The sequence below is a fragment of the Bos taurus genome, chromosome 7 (genome assembly GCF_002263795.3).
Source record: "Bos taurus isolate L1 Dominette 01449 registration number 42190680 breed Hereford chromosome 7, ARS-UCD2.0, whole genome shotgun sequence".
NCBI classification, from domain to species: Eukaryota; Metazoa; Chordata; class Mammalia; order Artiodactyla; family Bovidae; genus Bos; species Bos taurus.
The window spans coordinates 19,865,413-19,884,750 of record NC_037334.1 but is presented as its reverse complement, the minus strand read 5'-3'; the positions used below and the strand labels follow the sequence as shown (position 1 = coordinate 19,884,750).

At 49.8% G+C, this 19,338-nt stretch overlaps 1 protein-coding gene across 2 annotated transcripts; it reads left to right on the top strand.

Moving 5' to 3' along the window:
* The first annotated feature begins 7,562 nt into the window (after positions 1–7,562).
* Positions 7,563–18,747, top strand: CREB3L3 (cAMP responsive element binding protein 3 like 3). Of its 2 annotated transcripts, none has more exon segments than NM_001034432.2 (10): positions 7,563–7,691; positions 8,207–8,335; positions 8,787–9,078; positions 9,924–10,036; positions 11,517–11,654; positions 12,702–12,808; positions 16,128–16,196; positions 17,358–17,442; positions 17,642–17,738; positions 17,924–18,747. In NM_001034432.2, coding segments are annotated over 10 exon segments (1,371 nt in total). In that variant the 5' UTR covers positions 7,563–7,664; the 3' UTR covers positions 18,238–18,747.
* Positions 18,748–19,338: the final 591 nt, after the last annotated feature.

The following is a 19,338-nucleotide window of genomic DNA, read 5'->3' as shown; positions in this document are numbered from 1 at the left end:
CCTCACATAGCCAAATAAATAAATAATAAAACATTTTTAAAAAATGAATGAATGAATGCCTGAAAGTAGGGAGCCTCACCCCCCACTCCCTGAAAAAGTCTCCTCCCTGGTGGCATTGGGAGGCCCTGGTTCAAACTTCCTGTCTTCACCCCTCCCCCTCCAGAGCTGGTAGCCCCCTGGACTAGGCAGCCCAGAGAATTAGGTGCTAATCAGTTGGCATTGCCCAAGAGGCCGATCAGAGTCCCCTGGTCCCCAGCCCCTGCCTGCCCCTGCCACACCCATGTCACAAGGGTTTTACTCACTGCCTGGCCTGGCTGTACCCCAAGGGAGGGTCCCAGCGAAGAAGGAGGAGAAAGAGGAAGGGGAGAGGCTGATGATCTTGGACCCCCTTACCTGTCCCCCCAAAACTGATCTAAAGGGAAGTGTAGAGAGGACTTTTTGGCAAACAGTCCAAGGAATGGGGAGGTGACATGGTGACAAGAAGCAAGTCCCCATATGCAGTGGGGGACCTGGGCGTTGTCTCAATGCCGGCTGACTCATGGAGTGGTCACAGTGAGTCATAACCCCTTATTAGCGCCTCTGTCCTGTGCAGAACGGGGACTGTCGTCACGACCAGACTTGTGAGGCCAAAGGGCTGAAGCAGTCGGAAAGTAACAGGCGGGTGTCTGCCTGAGGAGTGCCTCGGGACTGGAGCCTGGCATGTTTCTCACAGATGCATATAGTAGTAATAATAGCAACAACACTGAAAATGGGCAGAGTTGGAGATCTAACTGTGTGTGGGGGGTCTCTTCTGAGCACTCCATTTTTTTTTTTTTTTTTTTTTTAGGGTTTACCAGGTGGCTCAGCGGTAAAGAATCTGCCTGCCAATACAGGAGATGCAGGTTCAATTCCTGGGTCAGGAAGATCCCCTGAAGGAGGAAATGGCAACCCACTCCAGTATTCTTGCCCGGAGAATGTCACGGACAGAGGAGTCTGGTGGACTACACAGTCCGTGGGGTCACAGAGTCAGATACTATTGAGCACACAGCACAAACCCATGTTGCTTTTTAAAAATCTTTATGTATTCTTTCATTCACTTATTTGGCTGTGCCAGGTCTTAGCACGCAAACTCTCAGCTGTGGCATGTGGGATCTAGTTCCCTGATCAGAGATCGAACTCTCACCCTCTGCGTTGGAAGGTGAAGTCTTAGCCACTGGACCAGCCAGGGAAGTCTCTCCATATGTTTTAATGGATGGAACACCCAAGAATCTGTGTTTTATACATTAAAAAAAGTTTCTATATCTGTGTTTTATACATTAAAAGAGTAAGTTTTTTTTTTCACCCAGATAAACATATGGTACACAAGCGTATATATTGTATACTTGTGGATATACAATTTCATGGTGGAGCAGTTATGAAAATGTCTTCAAATGCTCCTTGTGAGGGGCCAGGATAAAAAAAAATATTGAGAAACACTGATTTCTCAAATATAAATAACCATATGTTTTCAATATTGTACCATACCAGCACATAAAGATAATCCTCATTCACTTTCACAGCTGTGTAATATTCCAGTTGTTAATGTATCAGACTTTACTAATCAATTACCTATGGGTGAATATTTTGGTTGTTTCTAATGTTTTACAAATGTGTAAATTTATGTATAAGTGCATTATGTATCTGATTCTTCATTATACATTTAGTATGCTTTTTATTGAGGAAGAATTAATTTATAATAATGATGCATAGATCTTAGGTGTGTTCAATTTGATGAGTTCAGACAATTCTGGACAGTCAAGTAACCACAACTAAAAATAAGATATGGAATATCTGCTCCACCTTAGAAAGTTTCTTCATGCCTGTGTCCACTCAATTCCCCATTCTACTCCAGGTAACCACTTTCTTCAAGCTGGCTTTAGAAAAGGCAAAGGAACCAGAGATCAAATTGCCAACATCTGCTGGATCATCGAAAAAGCAAGAGAGTCCCAGAAAAACATCTATTTCTGCTTTATTGACTATGCCAAAGCCTTTGACTGTTTGGATCAGAATAAACTGTGGAAAATTCTGAAAGAGATGGAATACCAGACCACCTGACCTGCCTCTTGAGAAACCAGTATGCAAGTCAGGAAGCAACAGTTAGAGCTGGACATGGAACAACAGACTGGTTCCAAATAGGAAAAGGAGTACGTCAAGGCTGTATATTGTCACCTTGCTTATTTAGCTTATATGCAGAGTACATCATGAGAAACGCTGGGCTGGAAGAAGCACAAGCTGGAATCAAGATTGCCGGGAGAAATATCAATAACCTCAGATATGCAGATGACACCACCCTTATGGCAGAAAGTGAAGAAGAACTAAAAAGCCTCTTGATGAAAGTGAAAGAGGAGAGTGAAAAAGTTGGCTTAAAGCTCAACATTCAGAAAACTAAGATCATGGCATCCGGTCCCATCACTTCATGGGAAATAGATGGGGGAACAGTGGAAACAGTGGCGGACTTTATTTTGGGGGCTGCAAAATCACTGCAGATGGTGACTGCAGCCATGAAGTTAAAAGACGCTTACTCCTTGGAAGGAAGGTTATGACCAACCTGGACAACATATTAAAAAGCAGAGACATTACTTTGTCAACAAAGATCCGCCTAGTCAAGACTATGATTTTTCCAGTTAGTCATGTATGGATGTGAGAGTTGGACTATAAAGAAAGCTGAGCGCCGAAGAATTGTTGCTTTTGAACTGTGGTGTTGGAGAAGACTCTTGAGAGTCCCTTGGACTGCCAGGAGATCCAACCAGTCCATCCTAAAGGAGATCAGTCCTGGGTGTTCATTGGAAGGACTGATGTTGAAGTTGAAACTCCAATACTTTGGCCACCTGATGCGAAGAACTGACTCATTTAAAAAGACCTTGATGCTGGGAAAGATTGAGGGCAGGAGGAGAAGGGGACAACAGAGGATGAGATGGCTGGATGGCATCACTGACTCAATGGATATGAGTCTGGGTAAACTCTGGGAGTTGGTGATGGACAGGGAGGCCTGGTGTGCTGCAGTTCATGGGGTTGCAGAGAGTCAGACATGACTGAGCAACTGAACTGAACTGAACCACTTTCTATCACCAAGAATTACTGTTTGTTTGGTTTTTTTTTGTCAAGTCACAAGTCATGTGGGATCTTAGTTCCTTGACCAGGGATTGAACATGTGCCCCCTGCATTGGTAATGCAGCATCCAACTGCTGGACTGCCAGGGAATTCCCACCAAGAATTGCTTTTGCCTCTTCTCTGGGTTTCATTTAAGTGGAATCTTACAGTATACATGCTTTTGCATCTGGCTTCTTTTATCATTATGCATTTGAAATTCATATGTGTTGTTGAATGTATAATTAATAGTAATTTATTCCTTTTAATGACGAGTAGCATTGTGTTGTGTGGATATACCAGTTTGTTTATCTACTCCCCTATTATTGGATATTTGAGTTGTTTACTGTTTGGGACAATTATGAATAAGATTGCTATGAACATTCATGTACAAGTCTTTCTGTGAACATATATTTACATTTCTCTTAGGTAGATACCCAGGAATACAATTGCTAAGTCATATGGTAAATGCATTTTTAACTGTAAGAGATTGCCCAGATTTCCAAAGTTTCCCCAAGAGGTTGGACCATTTTGATTCCCACCAAGAGGTGAGAATTCTGGTTGCTCCATATTTTCCACCAACATCTGATGTTGTCTTTTTTTATTGTAGTCAGGCTAGTCTAGTGAAGTTGCTCAGTCGTGTCCAACTCATTGCAACCCCATGGACTGTAGCTTACCATCCTCATCCGTCCATGGGATTTTCCAGGCAAGAGTACTGGAGTGGATTGCCATTTCCTTCTCCAGGGGATCTTCCCAACCCAGGGATCAAACCCGAGTCTCCCGCATTGTGGGCAGACACTTTACCGTCGAACCACCAGGGAAGCCCCTAGTCAGGCTGCTGCTGCTGCTGCTAAGTCACTTCAGTCACGTCCAACTCTGTGCAACCCCATAGACGGCAGCCCACGAGGCTCCCCCGTCCCTGGGATTCTCCAGGCAAGAACACTGGAGTGGGTTGCCATTTCCTTCTCCAATGCATGAAAGTGAAAAGTGAAAGTGAAGTCGCTCAGTGGTGTCCGACTCTTCGCGACTCCATGGACTGCAGCCCACCAGGCTCCTCCATCCATGGGATTTTCCAGGCAAGAGTACTGGAGTGGGGTGCCATTGCCTTCTCTGAGTCAGGCTAGTGGTTATCTTTAAATGTTTTCGGGTGTTAGAAACGGTTCCGTATGAATGAAGTAACAATTGGAAGCAAAGCTCACACCTAACAATGTTTGAGAAATGCCACAAATTCATACCTTCTGAGAGTGTTACAGAGTATTGTAAAGGCTCTGACAAGTTCCATAAAGCTGTTTATTAACACAGTGTCCCTCAGTCTTGTTTGGCCACAGCATCCTCTTGTGTCTTGTGTTGTATTTTATACTTAAACTCATTGGTGGAATCTATCGTGGGAATTTTACTTTAGATTCCAACTTAGCATTGCTCTGAAGCATGTGTTTGTGTCTGGTAAATTAGATCATGATGTCAAGGGCATCAGAAAGTCCTCTTGTCCCTCAAGTGCTTACCCTCATCTTATCCTTTCAGGTATCTCTTCATTGTGCTCAGTCCTATCTGAATCTCCGCGGTCCCAGGGACTCTAACCCTTCAGGTTTCTCTGTCCATGGAACTTTCCAGGCAAGAATACAGGAGCGCGCTGCCATTTCCTATTCCAGGGAATCTTCTGAACCTGGGGATCGAACGCATGTCTCTTGCACGTCCTGCATTGCAGGCGGATTCTTTATCAGTGTGCCACCTGGAAGCCCCATCTTTTCACTAGGGCATATGAAAGCCTTCTAAAGCCCATGACTATAAAATTATAAAAGGGGACATCCCTGGTGGTCTGGTGGTTAAAAAGACTCTGTGCTTCCAATGCAAGGGGCGTGAGTTCAATCCCTGGTTGGGGAACTAAGATCTCACATGCCATGTAGCATGGCCAAGAAAATATAAATGAATGAATGAATGAGTTAAAATAAATTACAAAAAAGTAACAAATATCCTGCAGAGAAGACTATGGGGTCTAAACACCCATGTAGGTATTAAGTGAGTAATGCCAGATCATTTATTCAGGCAGATTTGGATAAGATGGGGACAAGTTCTATGTCAAGGGTACCGGGGCTCCTGAGAGTCATAAATGGGAGTGAGGGGGAGGCAGAGACAAGTCCAGAAGTCAACCTTCACCTATTTTCTACACCTGCCAAGACAGCCCTGGAAAGGTGCCTCCACAAGCCAAGGCTGAATAAATATTACGACTGAGAACACTAAGCCAAACCAAACCAAACAAACCCCTTAAAAATCCAACCCAGAGTAGTGAAAAAGGAAATGAAAGATGCAGAGGCCAAGAGTGAGCTAATGTTACCAGTATCCGGTGTGTGTGTGTGGCGGGGGGGGGGGCAGTTACGGTAATGCAAGGGTCCTCCTGCCTGGCACTGCCCACATCAAGGTCAGGCATTCCCTGTGAGGGGCTGTCCTGGGCACTGTGAGGTATGGAGCAGTATCCCTAGCCCCCACTCACTCCAGGAACACCCCAGTTGTGACAACCACAGGTGTTATTGTGAGATAAGAGCAACACTCTGGCACAGCTCATAGTAGGTCTTAAATTTTTGTTGCCTGAATAAATAATGGCTGGCCCATGGAGAAACATACACCAAGATGTGTATTTCTTGAGAGCAAGCAGAGTGTTTGAGTTACCGTGTAAACCTAGCACCTAGCATCTTGGCCAGCATACAGAAGGCTTGTCATCCATTCACTAAGCTCCCAAGAGCTTCCACTGTATTTAGTATAAACCAGTGGGTTTCCCTGGTGGCTCAGATGGTAAAGAGTCTGCCTGCAATGTGGGAGACTCAAGTTCAATCCCTGGGTTGGGAAGATCCCCTGGAGAAGGGAATGGCAACCCACTCCAGTATTCTTGCCTGGGAAATCCCATGGATAGAGAAGCCTGGTGGGCTAAAGTCCACAGGATCTCAAAAAGATGCGACTAACTTAAACTCCTTGCCACAGCCCACAAGACTCTGCATGACCTGCCCTGTTCCCTCTGTGTCCTCCTTTCCTTCCTCTCGCCCTTCACTCACTGTTCTCCAGACACACGGGCCTCCTTGCTGTTCCTCCCACACACCAGCTAGAGTCCTGCCCCAGGGCCTTTGCATGAGCTGTTCCTTGACCTGAAACAGCCTTTCACCAGGTATTCCAGTGGCTGGGCTCTTGCTCATCATTTAGGAACATACTTAAATGTCACCTTCCGAAAGAATCCTGGAACTTTCCTGGTGGTCCAGTGGTTAAGATTCCTTCTTCCAATGCAGGGGATGCAGGTTTGATCCTGGGTCAGGGAACTAAGATCCCACATGAAATGCGGCCCAAAAAAAGAAAAAAAAAAATTCATGGCATGCAGTTCAAAGAAAGCACACTATTTTTTTTTAAAGCATTAAAAAAAATAAAAATAAAGTCTTTGCCCGTCCTCTGTTGCTCTGTACATGATTACATTCAGCTTCTTGGTAGCATTCACCCATTTGTCAGCTATTGGTGTGTTTATGCTTTTATGATCTAGCTTGTCCACTGCCCTAGGAGTTGCCAGATGAGTAAGAGTTGATGGAGTGCCTCCTGTGTGTGGGCATCTTTAAGACACTGGGGACCCTGCTGAGAGCAAAAGAGCCTCTATTGTCCCCCTGAAGGTGCTCATATGAAAGGGCAGAGGAGCAATGAGAGAAGAATATAGGTAAGTAAACAAGAAAATTTCCAGTAGTGAGGTCCATGAAAACAGTGATGTGATCAAGCGGTAAGGGGTGGGGGGCCCTCCCTGGTTGTGTGTGTTGGGGGTGGATGGAATCCCAGAGGGGCTTCTCAGTTGTCTGTGCTGGGTTCCACAAATAGCAAACATTCAGGAATGTGTGAACACAGTGAGAGAGTTGGGTTGAGCAGATATGCCTTCCAGGCAGAGGGAACAGCCAGTGCAAAGGCCCTGAGGCAGGAATCAGTTTGGCTTGCAATAAATATCTGTTGAGAATAAGTGAACGCTAGAAGATTCTAGAAGGGATTGATTGCTCTGGTTTGGCCGGAGAGACCTTGCCTGGGGGAAGGGGGCTTTGAGGGCTGCCAGCTGTGATGAAGGAAGGGAACTCCTGGCTGAAGGAAGGGTGCCCCCAAAAGTCTGGGCTATTCTTTTGGGTTCTGTTTTGTTCTGGGAGTGGACGGGACCCGGCCAAGGGCCCTGGGCTCTCTTGGAGCTGACATCCGGGGACTATGGAAGACACAGTCCCCGAAAGTAGGGGAAAGATCATGGAGCCGCGGAACCCCAGACTTTGGCCTTTGCCCACTGCGACTGGAAAAGCACAAAACATGCGAGATAACGGTCTTCCCGCCCCTCCCCCTAGTCTGCCCCGCTGTCATTGGCCCTTAACTCTGTCCGTCCTGCCTGTTGCCCAATCAGCACCTTGGGGTGGGCTGGGAGAGCCCCGGGACTATTTCAGCATCTTTTGGGGAGTGGTGACAACCACAGAGAAGACGCAGCTGAGCCCGGGAGACTTGATGGCAGACTGAGCCTTCAGCTCGAGGCAGACGCAGGAGGTCTGGAGAAGGAGCTAGAGGGACTCATGGATGGGGACTTAGCTATTGGAAAGGTGAGACCTGCACGGGTCCCCAGGGGAGGGACGATTTATGCCAGGAACTCTCCCCAAGCTCCCAGAATTGGCAGGCACCTCACACCCCCTTGTACAGATGGGAAGACTGAGACCTGGAGGGAGAATACAATGACTAAGATTGTGTCTCTATTCCGGGCCGCTGCTGGACTTTATTCTGGGCTTCCCTGCCTTCCAGAAAAGGGTGTGTGTGTGTGGTGGGGGGGGGATTCTTACAGGATGGGAATGCAAGAGGGGGCTAGCTTCATCTGCTGTCCATCCCCACGGGGCAGCTGTCTAGTGCTTTTTAAAGAAATTGGCTCCTAGGCCCAGGAGCCTCTGGGTTGGCCCCATAACAGAGATTTGGAGATTGAGGCTCCGCAGGCAGGAGGGGCAGGCCGACCTGGGGGCTACAGCTGGGACTGAAGCAGAGGGGAAGGTACCTCAGGTGGTGGCAGATGGGCAGTGGGCAGGAGAGGGGCTGCATGACCCTCACAGGTGTCCCCTCCTCGCCCCAGATGGCTTCCTCCACCAGTCCCATGGGCCCTATCGACAGCCTGGAACTCCTGGATCTACTGTTTGACCGGCAGGACGGCGTCCTGAGACACGTAGAGCTGGGAGAGGACTGGGGCCATGGGGAGGACCAGGTGATAACCCAATGCGTCGTCCCCACCCCCAGGTCAGAGCCGGGACTCCGCTCAGCTTTGTGCCTTTACCACACACACATGTGATTTTAGCAAAGCACGTTGTATAAACCCTTTCAGCGACCCTAAGGGCCAGATGACATCGCCTTCTTCTTAAAGGGGTGGAAAGCAAGGCCCAGACAGGAGTGGTAACTTGTCCTGGGTCACACAGTAGTTTGAAGTTGGCTCCAGACTTAAACTTGGGGCTTGTTCCTCGCTCGACAAGGTTTGATGTTGTTCCCGAGCTACACGATTGGGTTCAGGCTCCAGCCATGCCAATGGGCAACAAACATTAGCTCTTTCCATATTACAGAAAGGACACGTGAGGCCCAAAGAGGGTCAGCAGCTTGCCCAGAGACACAGCATTGCAAAGCATAGACCTCCTAATTCCCACCGGTGCCCTCTGTCCCAACAGGTCCTGCCAGGTGCGGACTCTGATGACTTCCTCAACTCCATCCTGGGTTCTGGAGATTCAGATTCCCCAACCTGGTCCCCCGCGGCCAGTGACAGTGGCATCTCAGAAGATCTGCCCTCTGACACCCAGGACACACCTCCACACGGTGGGGTGCCTGCCACCCCTGCCGGCTGCCATAGTGTGGAGTCTGGCAAGGGGCCCTGCCCCTCCTACCATCCTGGCCCCACCTGCCCTGCCAGGCACCTCGGGCCAGTGGCCCCAAGGCTTGAGACTTCTGTTGCCATAGACCTGGGTGAGTCCTGTGTCAGCTGACTATCCTTGCCTTGTCTCAGGCACTGAACGCACAAATCCACCCTTTGAGATGGGCACTGGTGTGCTGTCATGGACCCATTTTCCGGATGGTTAAGAGATGAGTCAGAGCCGCAGAGCTGGGATGCAGTCTGCCTCAAGCATTGTGCTGGCAACCTCATTTTTTATACCTTCCATGCCTGGTTCATAGGAGACTCAGTGAAAGTTCGTGAGATTGTGGGATCCCAGGCCTTGGGGTGCTCCTACAGACCTGGGGAAAGGCCTGATGCAGAAGACTCCACCAAGAGGGCATCCTTTGTCTTTTGAGCCCCTCAATGGCGTGGGAGTACTTATTAGTCCCATTGGAGACTTGACAAAACTGAGGCTCAGAGAGGTTTACTCCCTTACCCAAGGTCACACAACTCCACCCAGTTGGTATTAGAAGCAAGGGCCCTCTGACTCGGAAGACTGTGCTCTCCAGAGCAGCTCACCTATGGGGTGCCAGGTAGCTGGTGGGAGGGAACTGCGGGTGAATCAGAACTGGTCCCTGCCCCCAGGAGGAGATAAGGCCAGGCCAGCTGCAGATCCAGCCCCTAATCCTGAGTGATAACAGCCACTCCCTCTTGGGCTGGCCGTGGGTTCCTAACAACGTCCTGATGAACTGGGGTCCCCGTCTTATGGCAGAGGGGAGACTGAGGCACCTGGTCTTGGAGTCCCAAGCCAGGCAACAAATGCCTAGCACATTAGGGTCGATGCTGTAGCTTTGCTGGAGGAGGCAGGTAGGACCTGGGAGCTCGAGGCCCCTTGCCTGACCCCCACCCCTGTCTCCATCCTCATGTGCCCTGTTAGAAATGTGGAGCCCAGGCGTCTATGCTGAGGAGCAGACCGACCTGGCTGACTCGCCCTCACGCTACAACCTCACAGTCAAGGACCTCCTCCTCTCCAGCAGCAGCGGGGACCTGGTGAGCAGCCCCCACCTGCCCCCTGGAGCATCAGAGCTGGGAGGGGCACTGGGCTCATGGGGCCCCAATACACCCATTTTGAAGACTGGAAGACAGTCACAGACAGGAATTGGTATTGGTCCCAGGTCTTTTAATTCAAAGCAACCGTGAAAATTGAGGCTATTATCTTAATTTCACATATGATTAAATGGGCACAGAGAGGTTTAGTAATTTGCCTTAAATCACACAGCTGCTGCAGGCCCACTTCCTGAGCTGACCTATTGGGTCTATTGTGCCCTTTGTATGCTTACCTTGGGCTATCTTATCTTGCCCTGAGCTTCCGCTATGGGCAAACCAGGCCTGAGAACCCAGTTAGTACCCTGCTCCCTTTCACAGATGAGAAAACCAGTCCCCAGAGAGGTTAAGCCACAGACACAAAGTCACACAGCAAGCATGTGGCCAAGTCAGGATTTGATCTCCTGATGCCTAAAGTTGTCCTGACAACCTCTAAAAAAGACCAGAACATCCCTCTTGACTTGAGAGACCTGCAGTGAGCATCAGCTGTGTGCTCAGTCTATGGGGACCTCATGGTCAAGAGGGGACAATGACTGCTTAGGGAGAGAGGCTAGAGGGGCATTGCAGGTCCAGGAAAGCTTCCTGGAGGAGATAGAACTTCAGCAGGTCTTGAAGGATAGGAAAGACAAATGACTACTTTGGAAATGCTAACTGGATTTTGTAAAAATATCAAGTTTAATATCATTGTTTTGTGGAAGTGGGAGGCAATAGGGGAAGAAGGCCTCCCACTTCCACAAAACAATGATATTAATCTTCCCATATTGCAGATGAACACACTGAGGCTTGAGCCCTGAAGAGAAAATGGTTGGACTGATCAATGGCCTGGAATTCCAGGAACTGGAATTTTATTCGATAGATAGCAGGCTGCCCCAATCTCTACCTTTATTCCTGAGTCATGGTGTGACATTCCTAGAACTTGGCTGTCTGATGACACGCTTCTTTCATTTTCAGTGTTTCTATTTCGTGATTTAAATTTAGTTTGAAAATTTTTTGAATAGTCAAATGCATGCACACAGTCCAAGTTCCAAAGGTACAAACAGGTACATGGGGAGAACCACCTCTCACTCTCTTTTCCCAGAGGCTCACTTATCCTATACACCCTGTTTGTTGGATTTTCCTTTTCCTGTTGCAGACAAGAGCTGCAAGGAATGCTCAGAGCGCGGAGCAGTGCGTAGCCTGTAGTAGATGCTAAACACATAACTGTCAAATGACTATTTGTGAAACAAACAAAAAACCACACTTGTATCTGTAAGATGAATTCCTGGAAACGGAATGGCTGGGTCAGAGGGCTGTGGGCTGGTTGTTTGGTGCCCTAGTGCCAGTGTGGACCCTACAGCGACTGGATCAATTGTTTCTCCATGCCTTTTATTTCTCAGAGGTAGTCACTGTCTCTGCCCCCAAAACAGTTCTCCTGGTTTCCCCACAGCAGCAACATCACCTGGCAGCCCCCCACCTGTTGCGACCTGGGACTGGGCACTGCCAGGAGCTGGTGCTGACGGAGGATGAGAAGAAGCTACTAGCCAAAGAAGGCATCACTCTGCCCACTCAGCTGCCCCTTACCAAGGTGAGTCCATGGGACCCCTGGCTCGGCCTCACCCCACTTCCTGCAGCAACATGCCCACGAGTCTCACCTTTGTGTGCATGTGTGTGTGTGTGTGTGTGTGTGCACACTCAGTCATGTCCAACTCTTTGCGACCCTATGGATGGTAGCTCACCAGTTTCCTTTGTCCATGGCGTTCTTCAGGCAAGAATATTGGAGTGGGTTGCCACTGCATACTCCAGGGGATCTTCCTGACCCAGGGGTCGAACTCATGTCTCTTGCATTTCCTGCATTGGCAGGTGGATTCTTTACTTCTGTACCACCTGGGAAGCCTGAATCTCACCTTTATGTCTCCCTAACTGGTGGCTCAGATGGTAAAGAATCCGCCTGCAATGCTGGAGACCTAGGTTCGATCCCTGTGTTGGGAAGATCCCCTGAAGGAAGGCATGGCCATCCACTCCAGTATTCTTGCCTGGAGAATTCCCATGGACAGAGGAATCTGGTGGGCTACAGTTGGTGGGGTCACAAAGAGTCGGACACGACTAGTGACTAAGCACAGCACACGTAATTAGAGTGTTAGGATGTGTCTGTCACCAGAACCAGAAAATTCATCGTCAGAGCCAACACAGAGGGGGCTTTCTAGCTGGCCGGGGCCTCCACTCAGCCTGTTCACTCAGTATCAATACCTGAGTTTGCCTTTTCCAGTTGAAAGACTTCTCTTAGTGATAACTGGCCTGGGAAAAGGCGCCAATCCTACACATGGCCAGATGGTGGCGCGACTGCACCAGTGCACAAAATCTAGTTGTTAATCATGGAACTGGGACTGGGAGCACAAAGACCGTCAGGAAACCAGGACCATTCCCATCCCCCCGCCCCTCCCCACCCCCACAACCACTAGAGACTCTGAGGGAATTTGAGGACAGAAAATCTGGCCTTCAAGCCATGAAGGGTCTGCCCTCAAGTCCCTGAGTCTGGCTCCCTTGGGAGGATACTGGGGGTGAAACTGTGGGCTCTGGACAAGAGAGTAAACCCTTCAGACTAACTCAGTCTCCTCCCCATGTCACTCTGCAGTATGAGGAGCGAATGCTGAAAAAGATCCGCCGGAAAATCCGAAACAAACAGTCAGCTCAAGAAAGCCGGAAAAAGAAGAAGGAATACATTGATGGCCTGGAGACTCGGTAAGGCTGGGGACCCAGGACCCCACACTCGAGGTGAAGGGGGTGGGGACTGAGGCCTGAGAGAGGCATGCAGTGGAGCAAAGGTCACAATCTGTGCACGCGCGCGCGCGTGTGTGTGTGTGTGTGTTCAGTTGCTCAGTGATGTTCGACTACATGGACTGCAACCTGCCAAGCTCCTCTGTCCATGGGATTCTCCAGGCAAGAATACTGGACTGGGTAGCCATTTCCTTCTCCAAGGGATCTTCCCAACCCAGGGATCAAGCCCACGTCTTCTGAGTCTCCTGCGTTGGCAAGTGGATTCTTTACCACTGTGCCACATGGGAGCGACTGTTTTGTCTGTGAATTACAAGGATGGAAAAATGCCTAGAGGTGGCACAGGGCTCAATTTTGAGGCCCCTAATCCCCTAGAATAGGGGTCCCCAATTCCTGGGCCATGGACTGGTATCAATCCATGGCCTGTCAGGAACCAGGCCGCACAGCAGGAGGTGAGCAGCAGGCAAGGGAGCAACGGTGTTTACAGCCGCTCCCCCCAACTCATATTACCGCCTTAGCCCCACCTCCTGTGAGATCAGCAGCAGCACTAGATTCTCCTGGAAGCACAGACCCTAACCCTAATTTCCAGAAAATAGAAATAAAGTGAAAATTAAGTGTAATGTGCTCGAATCATCCTAAGACTATCCCCTCCACACCCCGGATTCATGGAAGAACTGTCTTCCTTGAAACCAGTCCCAGGTGCCAAAAAGGTTGGGGACCACTGCCCTAGATGATGCTATGTCAAGAAGGGAGGTTATGTCCTGGCTCTTTGCCTGTAGGTGGGACATTTACTTCCCTTGTCTGAGCCTCTCTGGTCCTCAGAGCTGTCATGGCTTCCTTCCAGGGAGTAGAAGGAAGGAGGAACTTCCTCAACTTAAGAACTGTGCACTCTCAGTTCAGTTCAGTCGCTCAGTCGTGTCCGATTCTTTGTGACCCCACGGACTGCAGCACACCAGGCTTTCCTGTCCGTCACCAACTCCTGGAGCTTGCTCAAACTCATGTCCATTGAGTCGGTGATGCCATCCAACCATCTCATCCGTCATCCCCTTCTCCTCCTCCCGTCAATCTTTCCCAGCATCAGGGTCTTTTCCAATGAATCAGTTCTTCACATCAGGTGGCCAAAGTATTAGAATTTCAGCTTCAGGATCATTTTTCCAATGAATCTTCAGGACTGATTTCCTTTAGGATTGACTGGTTTGATCTCCTTGCAGTCCAGGGGATTCTCAAGAGTCTTCTCCAACACCACAGTTCAAAAGCATCGGTTCTTTGGCACTCAGCTTTCTTTATAGTCCAACTCTCACATCCATACATGACTACTGGAAAAACCATAGCTTTGACTAGATGGAGCCTTTGTTGGCAAAGTAATGTCTCTGATTTTTAATATGCTGTCTAGTTTGGTCATAGCTTTTCTTACAAGAAGCAAGCTTCTTTTAATTTCATGGCTGCAGTCACCATCTGTAGTGATTTTGGAGCCCCAGAAAATAAAGTCTGTCACTGTCTCCATTTTTTCTAATCCCTGTGCACTCTAAGCCCATCCAATCACCTCTCTAAAGTCATACAGGATACTGAGAGGCAGGGTCCTCATTGTTCTTTAATGTGGTGGTGTTATTCAGTCGCTCAGTCATGTCTGACTCTTTGTGACCCCATGGTCTGTAGCACGCCAGGTTTCCCTGCCCTTCGCCTTCTCCTGGAGCTTGCTCAAACTCATGTCCATTTAGTCAGTGATGCCATCCAACCATCTCATCCCCCGTCATCCGCTTCTCCTCCCGCCCTCAATCTTTCCCAGCATCAGGGTAGGAAACATAAAAACTTAGTTCACTCACTTTTTAAACCAAAAGTGATTTTAGTAAATGTTACAGGTCTATCTGTGTTTTCTATTTCTTCCCTAGTCAGTTTTGGGATGTGTTATTCTAAGACTCTGATGCTGGGAGGGATTGGGGGCAGGAGGAGAAGGGGATGACAGAGGATGAGATGGCTGGATGGCATCACTGACTCGATGGACGTGAGTCTGAGTGAACTCCGGGAGTTGGTGATGGACAGGGAGGCCTGGTGTGCTTCGATTCATGGGGTCGCAAAGAGTTGGACACGACTGAGTGACTGAACTGAACTGATTCTTCTGGAAAGTTGTCCATTTCAAATTTATCGACATAAGATAGTTCATAGTTCTCTCCCATTATTTTTTTAAGCTTTGAATCATCTGTAGCTGGGACCTTAGTAATAACTCATGTTGTGTATTTGCACCTTCGCTTGTTTTTTATCTTGAGCAATCTTGCCAGAACTTTGTTTTACTTATTGTTTTCAAAGAATGAATTTCTGACTTTTCCTCCCACTCAATTGTGTTTTTGTGTACTAGTTCCTTTATTTCTACTCTTAGCTTTATTGTGTCTTTCATTTTTTTTTTAAGTGAGTTTATTCTGTTGTTCTTTTGCTGATTTTTAAATGTGTATGTTCAGCTGCAGGCTTCCCCGGTGGCTCAGACTGTAAAGAATCTGTCTGCAATGCAGGAGACCTGGGTTTGATCCCTGGGTGGGGAAGATCTCCTGGAGGAGGGCACGGCAACCCACTCCAGTATTCTTGCCTGGAGCACCCCCATGGACAGAGAAGCCTGGCGGGCTACAGTCCATGGGGTCACAAAGAGTTGGACACGATTGAGCGACTAGGCACTGCACATGTTCAGCTGCTTAAACTGTAATAAGGTTATGCGTTTTCTCCTCAGCACTTCTTTAGCTGCATCTCATACATCTTGATTTGGATGTTGTCATTACTTGGTTCCTAGGTCTTCCCTACTTTTCACTGTGGATTCTTCTTTATCCCATGAGTTATTTAGGAGGGCCTTTTAGTGGGGGAATTTATCCTCTTCCCTGGATACTAACATACCCTCATGCCATGATTTGAATGTTTTATTTTTTTATGTCAGCTGTGCGAGTCTTCATTGCTGTGCGTGGTCTTTCTCTAGTTGCAGGAAGCGGGGGCTACTCTCTGGTTGTGATGTGCAGGCTTCTCATTGCGATGGCTTCTCTTTCTTCTTTTTTTAAAATGTTTATTTAGCTGTGTGAGTTTCTAGTTGTAGCCTGTGGGATCCAGTTCCTCGACCAGGGATCAAACTTGGGCCCCTTGCATTGGGAGCATGTGAAGTCCTAGCCACTGGACCACCAGGGAACTCCTGAGGTGGCTTCTCTTGTGGCAGAGCTTGGGCTCTAGGTTCTTAGGTTTCATCAGTTGCAGCTCACGGATCTGCAGGGGTGACAGGCATATTCTGAATGTCACTGTGATGTTGCATTTGCAGGATGTCAGCTTGTACCGCCCAGAATCAGGAACTTCAGAGGAAGGTCTTGCATCTCGAAAAGCAGAACCTGTGAGTCTTGGTGTGACTGGGACTGAGGACAGGGGGAAGCTGACCCTGGAGTCTCTTGCAGGAGAGGTGGACAAGGGGGGACAGGCTGTGTGATAGCAGGGCAGAGCAGAAGGTGAGGATTCCACCCAGAGAGGGGGCAGGCTGCACAGAAGAGGGGATTTAGACTTGGGCCCTTGAAGGATGTATAAGAGTTCCATAGAGGGAAGAAGGAAATGGTATATGAATGGCCAAAGGCTAGGAGTATGGTGTGTTGGAGAACTGCAGGTGATTCCATCTATGGGGTACATGTACTAATTCAGTTTTTATTAGCATCTACTCAGTGCCAGGCATAGTTCTGGGTACTGATACCTCAGTAGTGAGCAAAACAGATACAGTCCCTCCACTTAAAAGACTCATACTCTAGTGAGAAACATACTCAAGACAAACAAAACTGTGTAAAAGATCATTCAAACAGTGATAGCCACTTGGAAGAAAAATAAACTAGGGGGAAGGGGCTGGGGGGGGCGCTATTTTAGGCAGGGAAGTCAGATAAGCTGCCATTTGAGATGAGATCCAACAGATAAGAAAGAAGATAAGAAAGATAAGAAAGAAGCAGCTACAAAAAGACCTGTGGGTGGGGGGGGGGGAACAGTGTCCTTGGTACAGAGGGCACAGCCAGTGCAAAGGTCCTAGGGCAGGAATACTTGTATGTAGGAGAAACAATAAGGGGACTGTGTGGCTGGAGCAGTGTGAGTGAGGGGCAGAGTCAGGGGAGAGGAGAGAGGGAGGCAGGTCATGCAGGGCCTTGTGGGCAACAATGAAGACTCAGGCTTTTACCCCAAGGGAGGTGGGAACCTGGAGGGCTGGGGGTTGAATCACATTTGAAAAGTATGGAGCGTGAACCCTAGAGGGGGCACGAGAGGCTTGAGGGGACCAGAGGTGGGGGCTGGTGTCCAGGTGAGTGATGATGGCAACCTGGATGGAGGAGGCTGGGTGTCAGAAAAGCGGGTGAGATGTTCAGTGGAGATTTATTGAGGGAGCTTCTGGGACTTTTAATTAGCAGTAGGGCCTTGAGGGGTGGATAGGATTCAGACCTCAGCCAGGCTGGGAGAGAACAGAAATGGACAAGGAGCCAGGTGAAGGCCATACAGGGCTCAGCCAAGGCTTCCCATTTCCACTAAGGTCTCTCTTGGAACAGCTGAAGAAACTCCAGGCCATTGTGGTCCAGTCTACCAGCAAATCGGCACAGACGGGCACTTGCATAGCAGTGAGTCCTGACCCCCAGCTCTGAGTGGGAGGGTGTCCTCAACCTTGGCAGAGGGGCCTGTGGGGGAGGAGAGCATGAGTAGGAGCAGAGCCCTGAGTGCCGGGTCAGCACGATCTAGTCTTCTGGGCCTCTGTTTTCCTGCTTAAGCATGCTCAGGGGTTGTGGAGGGATGGGGTGACCCCACCCACATCTCCACCAGGTCCTGCTCTTCTCCTTCGCCCTCATCGTCCTCCCCTCCATCAGCCCTTTCGCCTCCAACAGAGCCGAGAGCCCCGGAGACTTCGCACCTGTGCGAGGTAGGTGGACTCGGATTTGCTCTTCCTTCAAAACCCCTCTGGGGCACATTCTGCTTGGCTCCCCAGTCCCCACTGGGGGAGGGGAAGGTGCCCCTTTGCAAGTGCTCCCTGGGGCTGGGGGCTAAGGAAAGAAGGGAACCGGCCCTCAGGCCATCCCTCATGACCCTCCCCCACCCCTTGCTCAGTTTTCTCCAGAACTCTACACAACGACGCGGCATCCCGGGTGGCTCCCGACACTGCACCAGGCTCTGAGGCCCCCGGACCCGGGCCCAACACTGGTGCACTTCAGGAAAGGTCTCCAGGCAGCCCTCCGGGGGAATGGGAATCCCAGGACACACGTGCTCTGGACAACTCGACAGAGGATCTGGACAACTCAACTCTGGTCCAGGGCAACTCTGTGAAGGAACTGGACCAGGCCACCCTACTGGACTGTGCCCCACCTGAGCCAGCAGTCAGCCCGGGCCACGTGGGGCTGGAGGCAGCAGGGGGGGAGCTGTGAACACCATGGGTCCCTGCCCCCTTCTCCACCCTGGCCCCTCTGCTCAGGGGTGCTTCAATAGGTGCTGTAGTGGACAGGGACAGGCATGGGGATCCAAGGTGAGAGAGAGAACCTGGAGAAGGTATTAGGATGGAGATGCACAGATACACAGCTACAGACCCAGGGATCCAGGTACACACTGAAACTGATTCTCAGACAAAGACCATAAGGCCACAAAGTCTGAGAAATCTACATGCAGACCCAGGTGCGGAAGGAAACAGGGACACACGCACAGACTGATCCCTGACCTGGACAGATCGATACACACCAGGCCTCAAAAACTACCCCCGCCCCCCGACCCTGGGGACTCCTCCCTGCCCCCTCGCACACACGGAGGAGAAAGCAGCCAAGTCTGCAGGGACCCCGGCCCCAGAGCACGGGGTGAGCCCTAAACTTCGGCGCTGCCATGACCCACAAACTTTTCCTTTTTTTAAACTGCCATGATCCTTAATAAAGTATCTTGGCAGAACACGGCTGGCGTGGAGGTGGAGTATGGTGGGGGCTAATTAGTCTGGGGCTCCCCAACCCACAGAAGGAAGGACTGGGCCAGCCGAAGATAGAGGAGTGACGTGGGGGAGTCCCTGGACCCCGAGGCTGGAGCGGGGACGAGAGGCGCCAGGGTTGTCTTCAGGACCTTGGAGAGCGGCGGCTGATGGAGGGCAGGGTGCGCCAGGAGCGCGAGGTTCTGACGGCTCTGGCCCCGCCCCGGCCCAGACCCTTCAAGGGAGTCTGCGGAAGGCCTGGGGCAGCTGCTTTCCTGGGGGACTAGGCTGCCCACCCGGCTTGTCTTATGGATGAGGAGACTGAACCGTCGGGAATGAAGGGACTAGCCCAAGGTCACAGCTGGGGAGCATGGACCCCAGCTGCACCCACGCTCTTCCTTTAAAGAGTCACACCCGGATCCCTGCCGGCTTTGTGCAGGTGTGGGGATGTGGGGTCGGGTGGGGGAATTTGCAATCGCGATTAGAAGATGTGGCCTCTCTCCTGGAGAGGCTCAAAGCCTAGTAGCATAGGGCACGGATTAAAGAATCACAGAAATAATATTTACAAATGGAGGACTCA